The sequence below is a fragment of the Saccoglossus kowalevskii genome, chromosome 2 (assembly GCF_978046115.1).
Source record: "Saccoglossus kowalevskii chromosome 2, keSacKowa6.1, whole genome shotgun sequence".
Classification (NCBI taxonomy): domain Eukaryota; kingdom Metazoa; phylum Hemichordata; class Enteropneusta; family Harrimaniidae; genus Saccoglossus; species Saccoglossus kowalevskii.
This window is the reverse complement of record NC_140642.1, coordinates 11,705,561-11,724,969: the sequence shown is the minus strand read 5'-3', so window position 1 is coordinate 11,724,969 and position 19,409 is coordinate 11,705,561. Positions and strand designations below refer to the sequence as shown.

At 37.2% G+C, this 19,409-nt stretch overlaps 1 protein-coding gene across 1 annotated transcript; it reads right to left on the bottom strand.

Moving 5' to 3' along the window:
* Positions 1-3,549: 3,549 nt before the first annotated feature.
* On the bottom strand, positions 3,550-8,891 carry LOC102804519 (sulfotransferase 1B1-like). The gene is made up of 6 exons (XM_006817561.3): positions 8,660-8,891; positions 6,209-6,438; positions 5,874-5,997; positions 4,913-5,007; positions 4,392-4,563; positions 3,550-3,722 (listed from the first exon to the last, which is right to left on the bottom strand). Exons 1-6 carry the CDS (start codon positions 8,823-8,825, stop codon positions 3,592-3,594), a joined length of 918 nt encoding a protein of 305 aa, XP_006817624.1. The 5' UTR covers positions 8,826-8,891; the 3' UTR covers positions 3,550-3,591.
* Between the last annotated feature and the right edge of the window lie 10,518 nt (positions 8,892-19,409).

Genomic DNA, 19,409 nt, shown 5'->3' with positions numbered 1-19,409 from the left:
GGACGCCTCAAGGGAGGAATCGTCTCAATGGTTGCTGAGATCAAGGTAAATATCTGGATTTAGCTAATTTGCATATATTTGGGGTTGGGTGTGGTCATATTAATAATAACCTAAAAGATGACATCCTATGATAAGGAAGCTATTTTGAAATTGGGTTCTGAAGTTATGAAAAGTTGGTTCTGAGTTCTGAAAAGTATATACTACCTGGTTTGGTTGCCATTTTTGATTGCTTCTAAACAGGAAGTATTTTTTTACTCAAATCACACTTATGTAATTATCTTCTGATTGGCTGCATTGCATCTCTATATCGAACTCATCCATCTTGAATTTTAGGCAAAATTGTCCAAAAGTTTGGGCATTTGTTTTTCACAGCTGCTTCAACCGATCATATGAGATAAATAATACAATTGTTATCATTCATGTGATTTGGCCGCCATCTCGGAGTAAATTTAAAAATGACCGAGAGTTTGGACATTTGCTCGAACCAATCAGCTTGATATTTTGCATATAACATGTTTAACCATAGCTTTATTTCATACGAGAAATAACAAAAATCGACGAGTCACATGGTTTGGCCGCCATCTTCGATTATTGACAAAATAACTGAATGTTTGCGCACTTGTTTCTCATCGGGGCTTCAACCAACCAACATGAGTAGCCATAGCCATGTTGTAATTTTAATTAGTCACATTGCTAAAATGTTGTGCATTATATTCTTTCACCCAAATGACAATAATATGCATAAGTTCTTTATCTCAAGCACTATTGTAGTTAGGAAGAGGATGCCTACATTATTATGATGATGTTAAACAAGAGATTTGACTAAAATAATAGATGACCACATATGGTCATGTGAACTCATTAATATTCATAGTATTCATATCTGAAACACTGTTGCAGAACAGGGCCATAATGAATGCATCGAACAAAACATTTATCAATTATTATTATTTAACTTATTATTGTCTGTGCCGAATGCAGTAATTTGCATATGGCAACATTTGATAGTTGTATGCATTGCACACAATGGGAGTCGTTGCATATGTGTGTCTGTTCCACCATTATCTCAAGAACCAATCATTATATTTCAATGATGCTTTGTGATAATGCACAGACCTGATAAGATTTCAATGAAAATATGTGCATGTTACTAATATATAATAGTGTTATACACTATCCTACCCTTAAATGAAATATAATTATTTTTTGGCACGAACCATTGAACGATAGGGAAAAACTGAGAAAACGTATATGATAAAGTAATCTCAGATAAACAGAATACTTATGTTAAAGTAATGTCTTTAAATAAACTGGCATTTAAAAGTGAGGAATGTAAAATATTTTACCATACTTACAGTAAGACCATTGAAAGAATAAAATGCAGTTATTGATCAATTATATTGTTCCTTTTTTAATTAAAATGCATGGTGGGTATAAATTGTGCCCAATGAATATTTTCGAGGATTGTTACCCCCGGCGTTCCAGTGAGATCCAGCTCGGGCCACACACACAACTCTGATATATCACTTCCACTGACTGCAAATGTCTTGTGGTACAGCATGTATTGCAGTCTTTGGACATGTACCGTACTCCACTTTCTAGAGCCAGGAAATCTCACTTGTATGGTTCCATACTGTGCCGTGCCCTCTCCAAATATTGCAACCCAATAAGTTTTCTTTTCAACTGGCCTAGACTTCAAATGCTTTCGCCAAAACGCCATCCTTGATTAATCGAGGGGGTCAAATTTTGCAAATATACTTTTCATGATTTCAATCAAAATAGTTTGAATTGCAACTCAAATCTCAGTTCATTTGAAGTCCATAGATGACAATTTTAACACATATGACAGATTGCTATATGAAAATGATGAGTAACATGATTCTAAAATGTGAAATTAACATGCCAGTAATCAACCACATGAAAGAAATGCATTTATGTGCCGGCTCAAACTCTGGCAAAATTGAGGTAAGCACGACACACATACTGTAGTGGGACTGCATCTGGACAAATCTCTCGAAAAACACAGTAATTAAAACATAGAAATACGAAGGTGATTGGTCAGTTGGTGACATATGACCTAAATCAACCCAATAGTACGCCAGGTTCGTATCTTAACAAACCGAATTTTAAAAATGCCTTGATTTTTCCGAAGACCAATAAATGCATTTAACAGAGATATTTTAAAACTGCAATGCAGTGTGCTCTCAATGCAGTTTGCACTGCGGAAAATGAAAAAGAATTGTCTCTAAAAATTGGGTATTGATGTTCGAGGTTAATCACAGGGTAAATAAAAAAAACATTCTGAAGTAATTTGTACCTGATTTCTTTCGACATTCCGAAATTCCGTCATATTGAATGTCCATGCACCAAATGCCTGGTATTTCATTTAAAACGGGAGGATCGTAACCTGGTATAGTGGTGCTTAAATTGAATGATATTCATCACATACAAGACTATATGCTTTACAATTATTTATATAGCTTCGTAATTAACCAATGTAAGTGGGCGGTTCAGTTCATCAATGGAAGAGTCATAGTTGACAGTAAAATAATTCATCATTTATGTAAACCTACAAGACGTTGGTCGATGATTAAATCAATTCCACTATCACCTTTACATAAACATGTTATGTTATCACGTGACATAATTATTATTAACGTGATTTCCAAGCTATTACACCAGAGTAGTTTGAAACAAAAGCCAATAATGAGGATTTTGGAACCCATAATGTATATATGATTATGATTTCGAAATTTGTATTTCACGAAAAGTTGTTTTCCTGCTTGTATATAATGCTAGTATGCTTACTTGTTCAACTGTTAATATCACATTTCATACACAAATAACATAATGTAGTCACATTGGTCAGATTTTGTTCAAGGCAGAATGTGTATGTTTATTCAGTTCATTATTTGCAAATGAAGGATATCTGAACTTGAATCCTGTGAAATGGACTGCTTTTGGTGATATGATTCTTTGTTGCGATATATTCCTAATCTCATTTATATTAATATTAAAAGTTCGAGTGATTAGATTTAGCATATATAAATGTATTTCAGCAAGATCGAGAATATACTTTGTTGAAACTTGAGAGAACTCATTTGAACAGAGTATTATATCGTGAATACTGGAAAGACCATTTTTTGAATCGCGTTCTTAGAACCATCTCGAAAATGTTGACCAGAAATTACGGGTGACATTTTTTTTTCAATTTCACTTTACAAAAGGTGCATAAGCAGTTTTCAACAAGTGGGCAATTGAATTCAAAGAAATCTGAATTAAAGTACAGTATATGTTAACAGCGCCCTCTGTTGACGAATTCAGATTAATTCTGCAAAATTTTTATTTTAACAAAGAAAAAAAAGCCTCACCTCATTTTTACTCAATCAAACCCCAATTTTCAGTATGTTCTGCCCTCTCCCAATGTTTCATTATATTTTAAGACATTAAAATAGAGCTGAGAATATACGACTAGTTTGTTTTGTGTCTTGCATCTACCAGTACGACTAGTAATCATCGATATTTGAATGGATATGTTCTTCACACTTCACATGTAACTTCTATAAAGTGGGCTCTCCAAGTTGAGAGTCTCTATTTATTAGGTGTCTTGGTGTAGTATTGAGTGAAATCAATTCCATACTCCTTACATTTACGCTGCTCCCATTCCTTGAATTTTTCATCTTGGGCAACTGTGAAATGTGACTTCCAGTCGCCCACAATTCCTGCAACACAGATTATTTGGAGACAATTAATTAATAAAGTGTAATATTTAGATCGTGATTAGCTCAAATTGCTTATGACATGAAAAGTAAAAAAAAAAGTGCCAAATTTAGTTGGAAGATATCTGAAAAATTCACTATCTCAGTTGAAAAATGACTCGTACATTACATTACAATACAATGCAACACAAGAACAAAAAGAATACAGTATTTTTCACGATCAAAAAGTTCACATCTTTAGAATATATTTTTGAAAGGTTACTGGCGAAACAACGACAAATACCAGGATGATTATGTATATATGTTGTGAATATTATATTTAGATATTTTTTGGGGTTCAACTTCGATTAGGTCGTCTTTCATCTATGTCAAGTATTCGGGCGGCTCAAGTTTCGAGCGAACTGACTGTTCGATACAGACTGAGCACTCGTCTATAGCAGTAAACAGTACAGTGTGTCCCCAGGTGTATTGTTTTTATTCCAATATAAAATTGGTGATGGCAATCCGCTTACGACATGCCATCGATTATGCATACCATATAAAAACTTGAATTACATGTTATGTATGTCAATATTCAACTGACCGAACACACACGTAGTGTACACGTGTGTAACTGAGCTGCAGTGTTAATTGTCCAACACATATAATTTACTAGTACAGCGGTATTATTACCTTTGCGTTGCCAATGCCTATTTTCACGCAGGAACACCTCACGTTCTGTTACTGTTTTCATATATTCTTTCATGTTATTAAAATCGGTATGTTCTACGACTCTCTTCATCTCTTCAGGCGCCAGGTCGTACCCAAGGAACTTAGCAACAGTCTCCGATGCACCTTGGCGATCCTGTATTTAAATGAAAAGCAGTGCTCTTGTTTGTTTTGAAACAATGGAGAATGACGCATCGAAGGTTGACATGTCTACAAACAAGACACTCCATACACCCGAAGGTATATCGGCATATTCAAATAATACCCTGGAAACGGTGAGTATCTGCTCGTCACGTTCTAACAATATACACGTTATAGCGTTAACGTTCATGGTTGTAACAATACTAATTTTAGAGATTTGCCATTTTATAGGTGACATACAACAACACAGTTTCTCATTTAGTCATTATCTTACGCTCGTCTCTGTTAACTGACGACATATAACCAATTCATTGCTTGAGGGCGCTACATGTTGTTATCCATACCTCTTTGATGTCTTCGTACTTCAAATGTAGGAAGTTGTCCCTGCCGCTCAGCTTAAGCCAGTCTGCCAGGTGTTCGAACCAGCATCCAAAGATAACTAGGTGGTCACATTAAAACAAATAAAATGGTAAATTATATGGTGTCAGCTAGGCCTGTCAACAAAACACACCGCCTAGTTTATGTTGGTTTGGCTTTTATTTTTAAAGGAGGTAGTCGTCGCGCCACGCATACGCGAGATATATTGGTCTCATATATACAAAGATGGCGACTTTGACTGTTGCGTAGACCAACGAGTACAAACTGAGACGTTACCAAGCTTTAATTAGGTATTTTTTAGGTGATTGGAAGGTATCGATGGAGTCACCGGCGGTTATTGGTGAAAGTCGCGCTCAGATCAAACCTCATACTCGTGATTTCCATTAGAAGTGCGCATTGTATTTTGGGAAAATCAATGTTTATCAACTCAGATGTCGCACATGCGCGGCACAACGACCACTGCCCTTCAACAATTCCATTGTATAGGTATTGTTTTGCACTAAAACAGCCATACTCCATTAGGATAAATAATTAGGAGAACAAAACACTCTGATGACGGTGCATTTGTGAAAATATAAAGGATATCTTGCATATGACTATGATAAAGTTGATTATTTGCGCCGATATCAAGTAATCTGGACGAAAACCCTGGTACATCGTAAATACCGATTCGAAAAGTGTGTTCACATATTTTGAAATAAGTTTGACGACTTTGCCGAAATATCCTCTTCTATATTTTATGTTAAGGATAAGACTCAGAGTCACTTGTTTTCAGACCCATATTTCACAATTATGATACTAGACATGTATGTTGTTTATTTGTGTGTTGTGTATGCTATTGAATAACAATAAATTATGCTATGCAGTTATATGTTCAGGTAGAGAATATATATTGGTGGCGCTATAACGATTAAAAAAAATGCTTACCCTGGCCTTCTACAAAACGATCAACCAAATAGTCCCAGTCGCATGGCTCTAAAAAGTTTGTAGTCGCATGCCATCCATGGAGAGATTTGCAACAGTCTCTGGGATTCCTTGATACAAGGATAATCTGAAACATTCAAACATTGTATAAATTACATTAGATGTGATACAAATGACGTCACATATCGAGAATTGATAACCGAGAAGAATTACACGATGCGAGAATTTCGTGGCTTTATCACTTGTTTGATCACGACCAATCCAACATATTCCCTCCACCAGTTTTATCGGTATACGTGATACATGTCATGTTTAATTAAAGATGAATGTTTAGATACCCTAGGTTTTTTGGTGAACACTTGCGGTGGCATCAAATCAACTGGCAGATGAGTCTGGATTTGTCGAGGTGACTTCCACGTTGACAACTTTTTATACGTAGCGATTTCGATGCCTGGTGCCGGGCCTATTTCGATCAGATTAAGTTTATCCGTCATCTTTTTTCCTTTGATTTCGTCGATGTTTCCCCTATGCATAATAGCATCCACGATCTCGAGAATGAATGTCGTACCTACAAGGGAAGTGAAAGCTCATTACGACACTTGATATTATAAGCTGCACTATCTTCATTTGGACTTTTCTTGAAAATTTCCAACCACGATTTCCGAGTCGTGAGAAAGCATGGGTCATAAATTGTATTTTGGTTTGCATAAGGGCATGTGAGGAGAGAGTAACTCATAAAGTTCCATAACTGTCATGTGCAAGTACATGTTGATTTGTTAGAGGGTGACAGGGACATATTAAATACAATACTTTCTATGTAGACACCATGAGCAATCCATGACCAACACATAACACAGCTTTTACCCCTTCGAGCGTTCTGGATTTACCATTGATACAAACATGATTACACCCTCTTTATGCTTTTTCATTTATATCGAATGGAGTTAACGATCATGTAGCACCCCGAGCACACCAATAATTGCTTCCCACGGACCATTTTTATATATTTTGACACGGGTAATTTGAAGCATGTAAGTAAGGTACTCATAAACAATTTCGGGCAGGGAAAGAAAGGTCAATGATCATAATGAAAAGTCACAGAGTACTCGGGGTGTTTTCTTCTGTCTTTCTAAAAAAAACTACTAAGAATGGTGGATCTTACATAAATTACAGACGGATCACAATTTAATCCGACTTGTATCAGTTTGCCATCACTCCATCTATGAGGGCGCAGTGGCTCCGCTGATCGCTTTGAACGCGAAAAGATCCAAAGAGTAAACTAAGGTGTATCTGTAATGTGTAATATTAATTATCGTGTCAAATGTCACATGGCCATGATTGGTCACCAACAAGTTCCAACTCTGTGTACATAATTTTGAGACGACGAACTTCAGTATGTATAATTTGTAATGCTGATTTAAAAACTCCCAAAGGTGCAAAGGGTGTATTTGATTTGATTTTTTTTCCGACTCTTAAGCAATGGCCCCGAACGGTCACGGATTATGAACAAAAACCGATGGCCCCTCCAACTAACTTGGTTAGCCTGTATAAATCTCTGCCCAAAGGATTTACCGGTAATACTAGACTGAATTGTATTCATTGTATCTCATTTTTCATTTGATGTGTCTTTAACGACCGTGTGAATGAGTTGCTGACCCGTACTTGTCTCATTTAACTGTCACCCCGCGCAGTTGTTACGCAAGATAAATGCAGATTAAATAGATCACCCTCCATCAGACTGGTAATATTCCAGGTCAAATTGAATTTAACGACCGAATGATTTACTTGCTGACATCGACTGACCCGTACTTTTTTAATTCACCTGTCATTCACCCCACACATCACTAATTTATTACGCAAAGTTATAAATCGTGGATACATAATACCTGGTGCATATTGAAGAGAAAGGTATTTAATAAATCATCACTTATCACATAACAATCAATTATTTGGAGTGCGGAGACTTTTAATAACTCACTAAATTTAACATTGTAACTTTGGTAAATACCCTAATTTGTTTAGATGGGGTTTAAGTAACAAGTTGGGACTGCATATCGAACTTCACGACGAATATGAGGAAGAAAAAGACAGACTAAATGAACGTCCTATGTTTTTTATAAATTGCGTTTCAACTGTTTTCACATTTAAACCCCGCGTAACGCCGCCACCCTTGAACTGACATATTTGAATACATAAATTGATAACATACTAGTGATTGAACTTGGTGTGCTACATTTGCTCTTGGTTTTAGGCACAAATGTGAACCGCAGCTGGAATACTTACATGAACGGACCACTACATTAAACATGGTACATTGTTTCGGGATGTGACATCGCATCTAGGGCCGTTCATATCCATACACACTTTTGTATACAAATAGATATATTGACTCAGCATAAAGTCACAGTGGTTGTACTCCTCCTCTGGTCGATACTCACATTTACAGCAACCACTAAACCGCGATTAAAGATAATTAAATTAAATTGCAATCTCATATAAAAATGCAATTAAATTAAATTCAATTGCAATCCTATGCAGGAGTGAATATTAATGTAACCAGGGAGCTGTAATGAATGTAATTCATCATTACAGCTCCCTGATGTAAATAAATTAAAATACTAGTACTAAATGTTATTCAGAAACACAATTGAATTCGACTTAATTAAATTACAAATCTATATACGAATGCAATTTAATTACAGTTTAATGAGAGGTTCGCAAATTGTAAATCGCGGTTTAGTGGTGGACCACATTTAATTCCACTTTTCTGCAAGCACACACATGCTTACCTGCTTTCGGGTAAGTTACAACATACACATCATCGTCTCTAACTTCGAAGTCTTTCAGTGCGTCTATGCTATCGCTGTGCATAGCGGTTACCATTAGTCTATCCTTCCTTCCGTCGTAGTAGTAGGTCTTTTCAAATGGAGGGGTTAAGTCGTCTGTTTCTGGCATGGTTGTACAAGTTAAATCAGGCTTTATGCTAGAAGGATGCAAGTGAATGTGTGCTGCCGTCAGACTGCAGCATGGTCATAGTTGATCTTGTTTGTATAGTCTAATTTCTACACACCTGATTGGTCTATTGTGTTACACAATCACAGATGCAAATCACCATTACAAATAGAATACTGACTGTGGTGTTAGTCCATAAGTGGCTTGCCTATACGAGGCGCGGAATGTAAATTTATTATTTTGTGTATACTAGAAGAAAACGTACTAATAATTCAAAATTACGTACGTATTGGAGGCCGTGGCGTGTGTGTTTTAAAATGATGTGTGCATTTTTAAAAAACGGCGTGACTGTGCGTTTTAATGGTATGTGCTTTAAAAAATCATGTATGTGTATTAAATGGCGTGGGTGTTTTAAAAAACGTGTGTTTTAAAAATAACGTGTGTGTTTTTAAAAATGGCGTGTGTTTAAAAATGACGTGTGTGTTTTTAAAAATGGCGTGTGTTTAAAAACGACGTGCGTGTTAAAAAAATGACGTGTGTGTTTTTTTTTAAAAATGGCGTGTGTTTAAAAATGACGTGTGTGTTTTTAAAAATGACGTGTGTGTTAAAAACGACGTGTGTGTTAAAAAATGATGTGTGTGTTTTTAAAAATGGAGTGTGTGAGGTCGAATGAAAATTTCGTGTGTGTAAAAAGAAAAAACGCGTGCATTAACTTATTTACGCCTGTGGGGGCGTTGTTTTGAATAGATTTTTTTTCGTGTGTGTGTGCAAAAAAAATGCGTGTGTTAACCTGTTTACGCCTGTGGGGGCGCTATTTGAGAGATTTATTTCATGTGTGTGTTTAAAAAAATCGCGTGCATTAAACTATTCACGCCTGTGGAGGCGTCGTCTCAAGTGGTAGCCATTTTCGTTTGTGGATTTCTATAACGTCAATAAGATACGTAAAAAGGAACTTGTCCAGCACGAACGTTTTATTCATTTTGCCCTATAAATTTACCGACACTGTATACCTCAGAGACCTGGTGATTTATTCGTGTGGTTGGTTGCTGAAGACAATGCGTGGACGTCTGGTACAATGGGGCAGAACAAAGTACTCATACTGGTCTCACAGGCGCCCTGAACGTTTCTTGGATAATACAAAATGACCTAAAGTAGGCTCGGCATATTTAGTCAGTCGCCGGTACATTTGCCTCCATATGGACCTCTCTCAGATTTGTTCATTTTGTGATGATATCTTTAATTCTTTAATTTTGGTCAATATTTTTGTAATTTTTGATAAAAGGTGATATTTTCGACTGCAAGTCTGATTGCTTTGATACTATACATATAGGTACCTCAGGTAAACCTCCCTCAGATGTGTTCATTTCATGATGATATCTTCAATTATCTAATTTTGATGAATATTTTTGTCATTTTGAGTAAAAAGTGATATTTTTGAATTCTTGTTGAAACAGCAAGTCTGATTGCTATACATACTATATTGTTCATTTTCTTATATGATATCCTCAGTTCTTTAATTGAAATGTGCCTTGTTAACAGCGGAGCTATCTCAGCCGACAGGCTGCTTGTTTTGCTGTTCTAATTCAAAGTTTATTTGACTTGATAAATACGTAAAAGACAATGGAGTAAAATAATATAAAATATCAGACTGTCTCGTCTTTATTTAATTGTAGATAGATTGTTAAATAATTTTATACCAACAGTTATTGTATCAGAATGTTCAATGGGGAAAATTATGCAAATTAGATACAGTGTTTGACATGGGGTCTGGGGGGAACACTGAACTTGGACTGGATTTTATTAATCCTGAGGCCCTGACCTGAATCACTGCACTAACAACCAATGAGACATTTGTTATCTATAACTAAAACTGGGTTTTACATGTATTAATCCCGAGACCCTGGCCATAATCATTGCACTGATGACCAATGGGACACAGGTTACCTATAACTAGAACTGGGTATATTAGTTTCAGAGGACCTGACTTGACTCAGTGCACTAACTACCAATGGGTAATTTGTTATCTAAAACCAGGACTGGGTATTATTAATCCCAGAGAACCTGACCTAACTCACTGCACTAACTAGCAATGAAACTTTTGTTACTTATAACTAATACTGGGTATTATTAATCCCAGAGGACCTGACCTAACTCACTGCACTAACTACTAACTACCAATGGGACTTTTGTTACCTATATCTAGGACTGGGCATTATTATACCCAGAGAACCTGACCTAACTCACTGCATTAACTAGCAATGGGACTTTTGTTACCTATATCTAAGACTGGGCATTATTATACCCAGAGAACCTGACCTAACTCACTGCATTAACTAGCAATGGGACTTTTGTTACCTATATCTAGGACTGGGCATTATTATACCGAGGGAACCTGATCTGACTCACTGCACTAACTAGCAATGGGACTTGTGTTACCTATATCTAGGACTGGGCATTATTATACCCAGAGAACCTGACCTAACTCACTGCACTAACTAGCAATGGGACTTTTGTTACCTATATCTAGGACTGGGCATTATTATACCCAGGGAACCTGACCTAACTCACTGCATTAACTACCAATGGGACTTTTGTTACCTATACATTGTATCTAGGACTAGGCATTATTATACCCAGAGAACCTGACCTAACTCACTGCACTAACTAGCAATGGGACTTTTGTTACCTATATCTAGGACTGGGCATTATTATACCCAGAGAACCTGACCTAACTCACTGCACTAACTACCAATGGGACTTTTGTTACCTATATCTAGGACTGAGCATTATTATACCCAGAGAACCTGACCTAACTCACTGCATTAACTAGCAATGGGACTTTTGTTACCTATATCTAGGACTGGGCATTATTATACCCAGAGAACCTGACCTAACTCACTGCATTAACTAGCAATGGGACTTTTGTTACCTATATCTTGGACTAGGCATTATTATACCCAGAGAACCTGACCTAACTCACTGCACTAACTACCAATGGGACTTTTGTTACTTATATCTAGGACTGAGCATTATTATACCCAGAGAACCTGACCTAACTCACTGCATTAACTAGCAATGGGACTTTTGTTACCTATATCTAGGACTGGGCATTATTATACCCAGAGAACCTGACCTAACTCACTGCATTAACTAGCAATGGGACTTTTGTTACCTATATCTTGGACTAGGCATTATTATACCGAGGGAACCTGATCTGACTCACTGCACTAACTAGCAATGGGACTTGTGTTACCTATATCTAGGACTGGGCATTATTATACCCAGAGAACCTGACCTAACTCATTGCACTAACTAGCAATAGGACTTTTGTTACCTATATCTAGGACTGGGCATTATTATACCCAGGGAACCTGACCTAACTCACTGCATTAACTACCAATGGGACTTTTGTTACCTATACATTGTATCTAGGACTAGGCATTATTATACCCAGAGAACCTGACCTAACTCACTGCACTAACTAGCAATGGGACTTTTGTTACCTATATCTAGGACTGGGCATTATTATACCCAGAGAACCTGACCTAACTCACTGCACTAACTACCAATGGGACTTTTGTTACCTATATCTAGGACTGAGCATTATTATACCCAGAGAACCTGACCTAACTCACTGCATTAACTAGCAATGGGACTTTTGTTACCTATATCTAGGACTGGGCATTATTATACCCAGAGAACCTGACCTAACTCACTGCATTAACTAGCAATGGGACTTTTGTTACCTATATCTTGGACTAGGCATTATTATACCCAGAGAACCTGACCTAACTCACTGCACTAACTACCAATGGGACTTTTGTTACCTATATCTAAGACTGAGCATTATTATACCCAGAGAACCTGACCTAACTCACTGCATTAACTACCAATGGGACTTTTGTTACCTATACATTGTATCTAGGACTAGGCATTATTATACCCAGAGAACCTGACCTAACTCACTGCACTAACTAGCAATGGGACTTTTGTTACCTATATCTAGGACTGGGCATTATTATACCCAGAGAACCTGACCTAACTCACTGCATTAACTAGCAATGGGACTTTTGTTACCTATATCTAGGACTAGGCATTATTATACCCAGAGAACCTGACCTAACTCACTGCACTAACTACCAATGGGACTTTTGTTACCTATATCTAGGACTGAGCATTATTATACCCAGAGAACCTGACCTAACTCACTGCATTAACTAGCAATGGGACTTTTGTTACCTATATCTAGGACTGGGCATTATTATACCCAGAGAACCTGACCTAACTCACTGCACTAACTACCAATGGGACTTTTGTTACCTATATCTAGGACTGAGCATTATTATACCCAGAGAACCTGACCTAACTCACTGCATTAACTACCAATGGGACTTTTGTTACCTATACATTGTATCTAGGACTAGGCATTATTATACCCAGAGAACCTGACCTAACTCACTGCACTAACTAGCAATGGGACTTTTGTTACCTATATCTAGGACTGGGCATTATTATACCCAGAGAACCTGACCTAACTCACTGCACTAACTACCAATGGGACTTTTGTTACCTATATCTAGGACTGGGCATTATTATACCCAGAGAACCTGACCTAACTCACTGCACTAACTACCAATGGGACTTTTGTTACCTATATCTAGGACTGGGCATTATTATACCCAGAGAACCTGACCTAACTCACTGCATTAACTAGCAATGGGACTTTTGTTACCTATACATTGTATCTAGGACTAGGCATTATTATACCCAGAGAACCTGACCTAACTCACTGCACTAACTAGCAATGGGACTTTTGTTACCTATATCTAGGACTGGGCATTATTATACCCAGGGAACCTGACCTAACTCACTGCATTAACTACCAATGGGACTTTTGTTACCTATACATTGTATCTAGGACTAAGCATTATTATACCCAGAGAACCTGACCTAACTCACTGCACTAACTAGCAATGGGACTTTTGTTACCTATATCTAGGACTGGACATTATTATACCCAGAGAACCTGACCTAACTCACTGCATTAACTAGCAATGGGACTTTTGTTACCTATATCTAGGACTGGGCATTATTATACCCAGAGAACCTGACCTAACTCACTGCATTAACTGGCAATGGGACTTTTGTTACCTATATCTAGGACTGGGCATTATTATACCCAGGGAACCTGACCTGACTCACTGCACTAATTTCATGTACAAATCAGACTTTTGTTACTTATACTAATACTGGGTATTATTAATCCCTGAGGCTCTGTTCTGGCATTTGTTAATGAGGACTGGGTTTTATTAATCCCAGAGAACCTGACCTGACTCACTGCACTAATGACCAATGAGTCATTTGTTACTTATAATTAGGACTGGGTACTACCGGTATTAATATTAATTCCCTGACCTGACTCACTACACTAACTACTAATGGAAGACTTGTTACCGATAACCCTTAGGCCCTATACTGGGATAAATTAGCATAACATACAAGCTTTGTATTTTGATAGATATTTTAACAATTTTTTTTTTATTATTGTAGGAAACTTGGAAATACTATACAGAGAAATGAAAGAATATGGTATCAATGGCTTCAGTACCCATAACAATGATTTAGTAATTGTTTAGTGTCGCATACGACTTATGTACCACTTCCGTGTCACTGAGAATGTTCTAGAACCGTACTGTGTCTGGGTGGAATATTCTAGATTTTGTTTAGAAACTGGTTGAATAGGTAATAGAACACTGTAGGAGGCAATAGAAGGTAATGGAACATTCTAGAAATTGGTAGTAAGTTCCAGACTCATTATGTATGCTGATGTAATGGTCTATTCATAGACAGTGTGGGTATATATAGGGGAGTTGTTCAGCACTGAGTTCAGATCGGAGATCTCGTTGAATTGTATTAGTTATTGGAGTAGTGGTGTTTTACCGCGTTATTGTACTTGATGTTTGCAGAGTATAATAATACCAGTACCAGTTGAAACCTCATCTGTTGGCTTCGTGTTCGTATTTTATCATCGCCGCCAGGGAAGTCTTTCTGTTACTGTTGCCATTTTGGTATTTGAACCATCACACCTGTACTATACCAATTACGGTAATATTACGTTGCGTGTGACATTTAGTAATTTTTAGTAATTGTATTACCACTTTTTAGCTCTGCTGTCGACTTTGTCGAGCGGAGCTTATCATATGAATGATTGTCCGTCGTCGTCGTCGTCGTCCGTCGTCGTCCGTGTCAATGTTTTACTTTTTCGACTTCTTCTTGAAAACTACAAGTCTAAATGCTTTGATACTTGGTGTATATGTACCTTGGGTAGACCTCTCTTAGGTTTGTTCATTTCATGTTGATATCTTTAATTCTCTAATTTTGGTGAATATTTTTGTAATTTTTGGTAAAAAGTGATATTTTCGACTTCTTGTTAAAAACTGTAAGTCCGATTGCTTTGATACTATTCATATTGTTCATTTTCTAATGATGTCTTCAGTTCTTTAGTTGAAATGTGCATTGCTAACAGCGGAGCTATCTCAGCCGACAGGCTGCTTGTTCAGTTTTCTGATTATTTCGTGACTACTAGTATATGGTGTATTTTGTTATAACATGATGATAATAACAAAATTATTATAAAACTGTATTACAAGTGTATTACATAATGAGTGAGATGATAAGTAAGATGGTGCATTGTTTATTTTCAAGCATGCTATATATTAAATTGCTCAGTACTATGGAAAATTCTATAATATTTGAAATTGCAGTGTTAGATTCTTTAATTGGGCAAATAATACAGTTTGTACACCTACAAGACAAAAATATATTATTTCTGATTCTTGCAATACCACATTGTGTTGTGTTTATATTCTACAAAATGTTTGCTTTACAAATTTAAACTTGATTGAAGCATAAAGCTTTGATCTTTATGATTTATGTCTAATAATTTAAAAACAACTGTTCATATGTACCTGCATTGTTAACATGCCAGGACTGCTAACATTCTAACTGTACACGTGCATCAAACATCTTGTGATATACATGTACCGGTATATATCAATATGTATATACATTGTGCTGAAAAAAGAATTAGATATTTCTATCATTCTGAAACCAGATTCTGGTCGTGTGTATGGGATTCTTTCAAATTTGGTATAAACATGGGATCATCCAATATGACAATAAAATAGATCATGTGTGGGGTCCAGTGCCCTTTAGTTTAGTTCTATATTTTCTGATGTAGCCCAAATAGAAAAATTCTTGGGATAGATAAGTATATGAGGTGACTGAGGTGGTACAATAACCTCAGTGTAGATCCACTGTTACACTACTGCCACCTGCTGTTGATTCATTCGTCGAGCAGAGGGCAGGGTTATTAGGTAGGGTTGCAAATTCCACACCATGCCAAAGCATCATTAGATTACAAGTGGGAACATCAGTACTGTATTTCTGGTGACAAACCAGATTGTAAAAGAGACCCTGTATCATATGATCCAGTACTGTTGGTGGGCCCAGATGTACCATTCTTTTGCAAGGAAGAATGTCTAACCTTGCGCATGGTGTTAAAGAAATTTTAATTTCCACATAAGTTGCATTTTTCTGATTTACCAAGTGCTGCTGCAGTCTCTGGCTTTAAGCTGGCACTCAATGGACAATACAAGAATTTGCTGATCGTAACATGTCCCTTTTTTTACATGGCTAACATCACCCAGAATGTTGTATTTATGGTAAAAGGATATTCACTGAACAGGGGCATGCAAAACTATTTTGATTCAATGGGACCAAATATAAGGAATTAGTTTGGCCCAGTCCTGCCTAGGTAGCTTGCCATTTTGAGGGCCTCAACAGAGACAGCAGTCAACCACATTGCCAGAACCAATGATGCTAGGCATAGATGCACCAATATAATATGTGTTCTAAATATGGTAATCTGAAGACAGATACACACGAACAGTAATCTCATTCATAGGGTCAGAATGCCCAATAATGACAGTCTGGTCGAGGGGAATACAGGAACAATCATAGCAACCAAGGAAATGATCGTTGAGGTGGATGTGGTTGGGGTCAGGTGTTTTCAGTGGTATGAATTAAAGGATTCATTTTGTTTCCCAACCCTTATTTCCTGTGGCGTTAAATTGTTCAGTTACCGTAGCAAACTGGCTAACTATCACAATGACCCTGTAGGACCTTTCAGAAGTCAAGCACAGCTACAAGATCAAGTTGGCCAAAAAGCTTCAGTTGACTACATCACCAGTGTCTATGGCTCTGATTTTCCAGGAAGTGAGAGAATTATTGGCAGTGCAGTGCCTGTTATTCTCCCATATTTTTGGTAAACAATAAAGAACAATATAGACCCAAGCCAACTGAATCAGTATATTCTCTCAGAGCATTTCATGATGGTGACCCCAGCAGAGGTACACTGCTGTGTACATCAGGGGATTTCCTGATATCACTCAATCTCATACATTTGATTTAAGATATTAGTTCAATGTTTGCCCATTGTAGCCTCACAGATTTTTTCCAAAATTAATGGTAGTGCCAGTTTTGTGGCTGCACAGCAGGCCAACAATGTGAATCCATTCTATCAATATCTGGTTGATACAAGAGCAGTTATTTTAGCACACATCCTTCAAACAATCACATTTAGTATTTCCGGGAATGTATTTTTGGGAGTGTTTCAGGTTGAGAGACCCGGCAGCCACACTTTTTGGCATGCAAGCATAGCTCAGACAATTAATGAGCTTTGTGGAAATGGCTCCATCTATGAGAGGCCTTGTGCCTCAAACAGCTCTCAGGAGTATGCTCGTCCAGGTCCACACACTCCAGTTGTGTGGGTCGCCACATGGGAAATATCATGGATCCCACAAAGCTTGACTGCCCTCAAGTGGATGGACTCAACCAACATAAGACGGAGATAACAGATTGCTCCATCAACTCCGGCTATAACACTGGTCATGGACGCCTTGAAAATAGAATGGGGAGTGGTTCCCTTGGAAAGCACAGCTCCACATAAACATACCTAATATGTTGGGAGGGCACTAGATTGCTTTCTAGATGAAGTATAAAATAAAACAGTTCCCATCCATTGCGACAACACAACTGTATTAGCATATATCACAAAACATGGGTGGACAAATCCCACAAACTAGCCAGCTAGTGGAAGAGATAAAGAGTGGGAAATAGAAACAATGTGGCCAACACAACGTGCAATGCCGTGTTGCACATTCCAATCTTGTGTTTCAGTTTATATGTTCATATATGTGCCTGTAATTTTGAATAGATAATTATTTAGCTGCGCCCCTTTCCCCATTTTGGGATTTACTTGAGGATCACTAATGGGCTTGAACTCCCGCAGTTCACCCACCACCAGGGTATACTTTGTACCCATTGAACATACATACAATACATTGGTTTTGGCAAGGTAGGTATGGCTTCACTATGCAAAATTTTGAATAATTCCCCGGGAATCTGATAATGCAATGATCAGTACATTAACAAAGGGAATTATGAATTGTTGTGGGTCATGAGACAACAAAAGAATGCACACTCCTATGTTGGCACCTTTCATATATCGATTAATTACAGATCCCGACAAGAGAATAATACATGCCACTATTTTTGTACCAATCGTATATTGAATAATAACAGATCCCGACAACAGAATAATACATGCCACTATTTTTGTTCCAATCCAATATCGAATAATAACATATACCGACAACAGAATATTACATGCCACTATTTTTGTACCAATCCTATATCGAATAATAACAGACCCCAACAACAAAATAATACATGCCACTATTTTGGTACCATCACCATAGTGAAGTATAGCAGTTCCCGTCAACAAAATTATATGTGCCACTATTTTGGTACCATCACTATAGTGAGGTATAGCAGTTCCCGCCAACTAAATTATATGTGCTACTATTTTGGTACCATCACCATAGTGAAGTATAGCAGTTCCCGTCAACTAAATTATATGTGCCACTATTTTGGTACCATTCCTATAGTGAAGTAAAGCAGTTCCAGACAACAAAATTATATGTGCCACTATTTTGGTACCATTCCTATAGTGAAGTAAAGCAGTTCCCGACAACTAAATTATATGTGCCACTATTTTGGTACCATTCCTATAGTGAAGTAGAGCAGTTCCAGACAACAAAATTATATGTGCCATTATTTTGGTACCATTCCTATAGTGAAGTATAGCAGTTCCAGACAACAAAATTATATGTGCCACTATTTTGGTACCATCCCTATTGTGAAGTATAACAGTTCCCGCCAACAAAATTATATGTGCCACTATTTTGGTACCATCCCTATAGTGAAGTATAACAGTCCCCGACAACAAAATTATATGTGCTACTATTTTGGTACCATCCCTATAGTCAAGTATAACAGTTCCAGACAACAAAATTATATTTGCCACTATTTTGGTACCATTCCTATAGTGAAGTAAAGCAGTTCCAAACAACAAAATTATATGTGCCACTATTTTGGTACCATTCCTATAATGAAGTAAAGCAGTTCCAGACAACAAAATTATATGTGCCACTATTTTGGTACCATCACTATAGGAAAGTATAG

Coding starts and splice junctions, on each gene's coding strand:
- LOC102804519 (XM_006817561.3), bottom strand. CDS start 8,825: ATGCCAGAAACAGACGACTTAACCCCTCCATTTGAAAAGACCTACTAC. Junction 5,998..6,208: donor TGTTCACCAAAAAACCTAGG/GTATCTAAACAT, acceptor TGAATGTTTCAG/ATTATCCTTGTATCAAGGAA. Junction 4,564..4,912: donor AGTACGAAGACATCAAAGAG/GTATGGATAACA, acceptor ATTTAAATACAG/GATCGCCAAGGTGCATCGGA.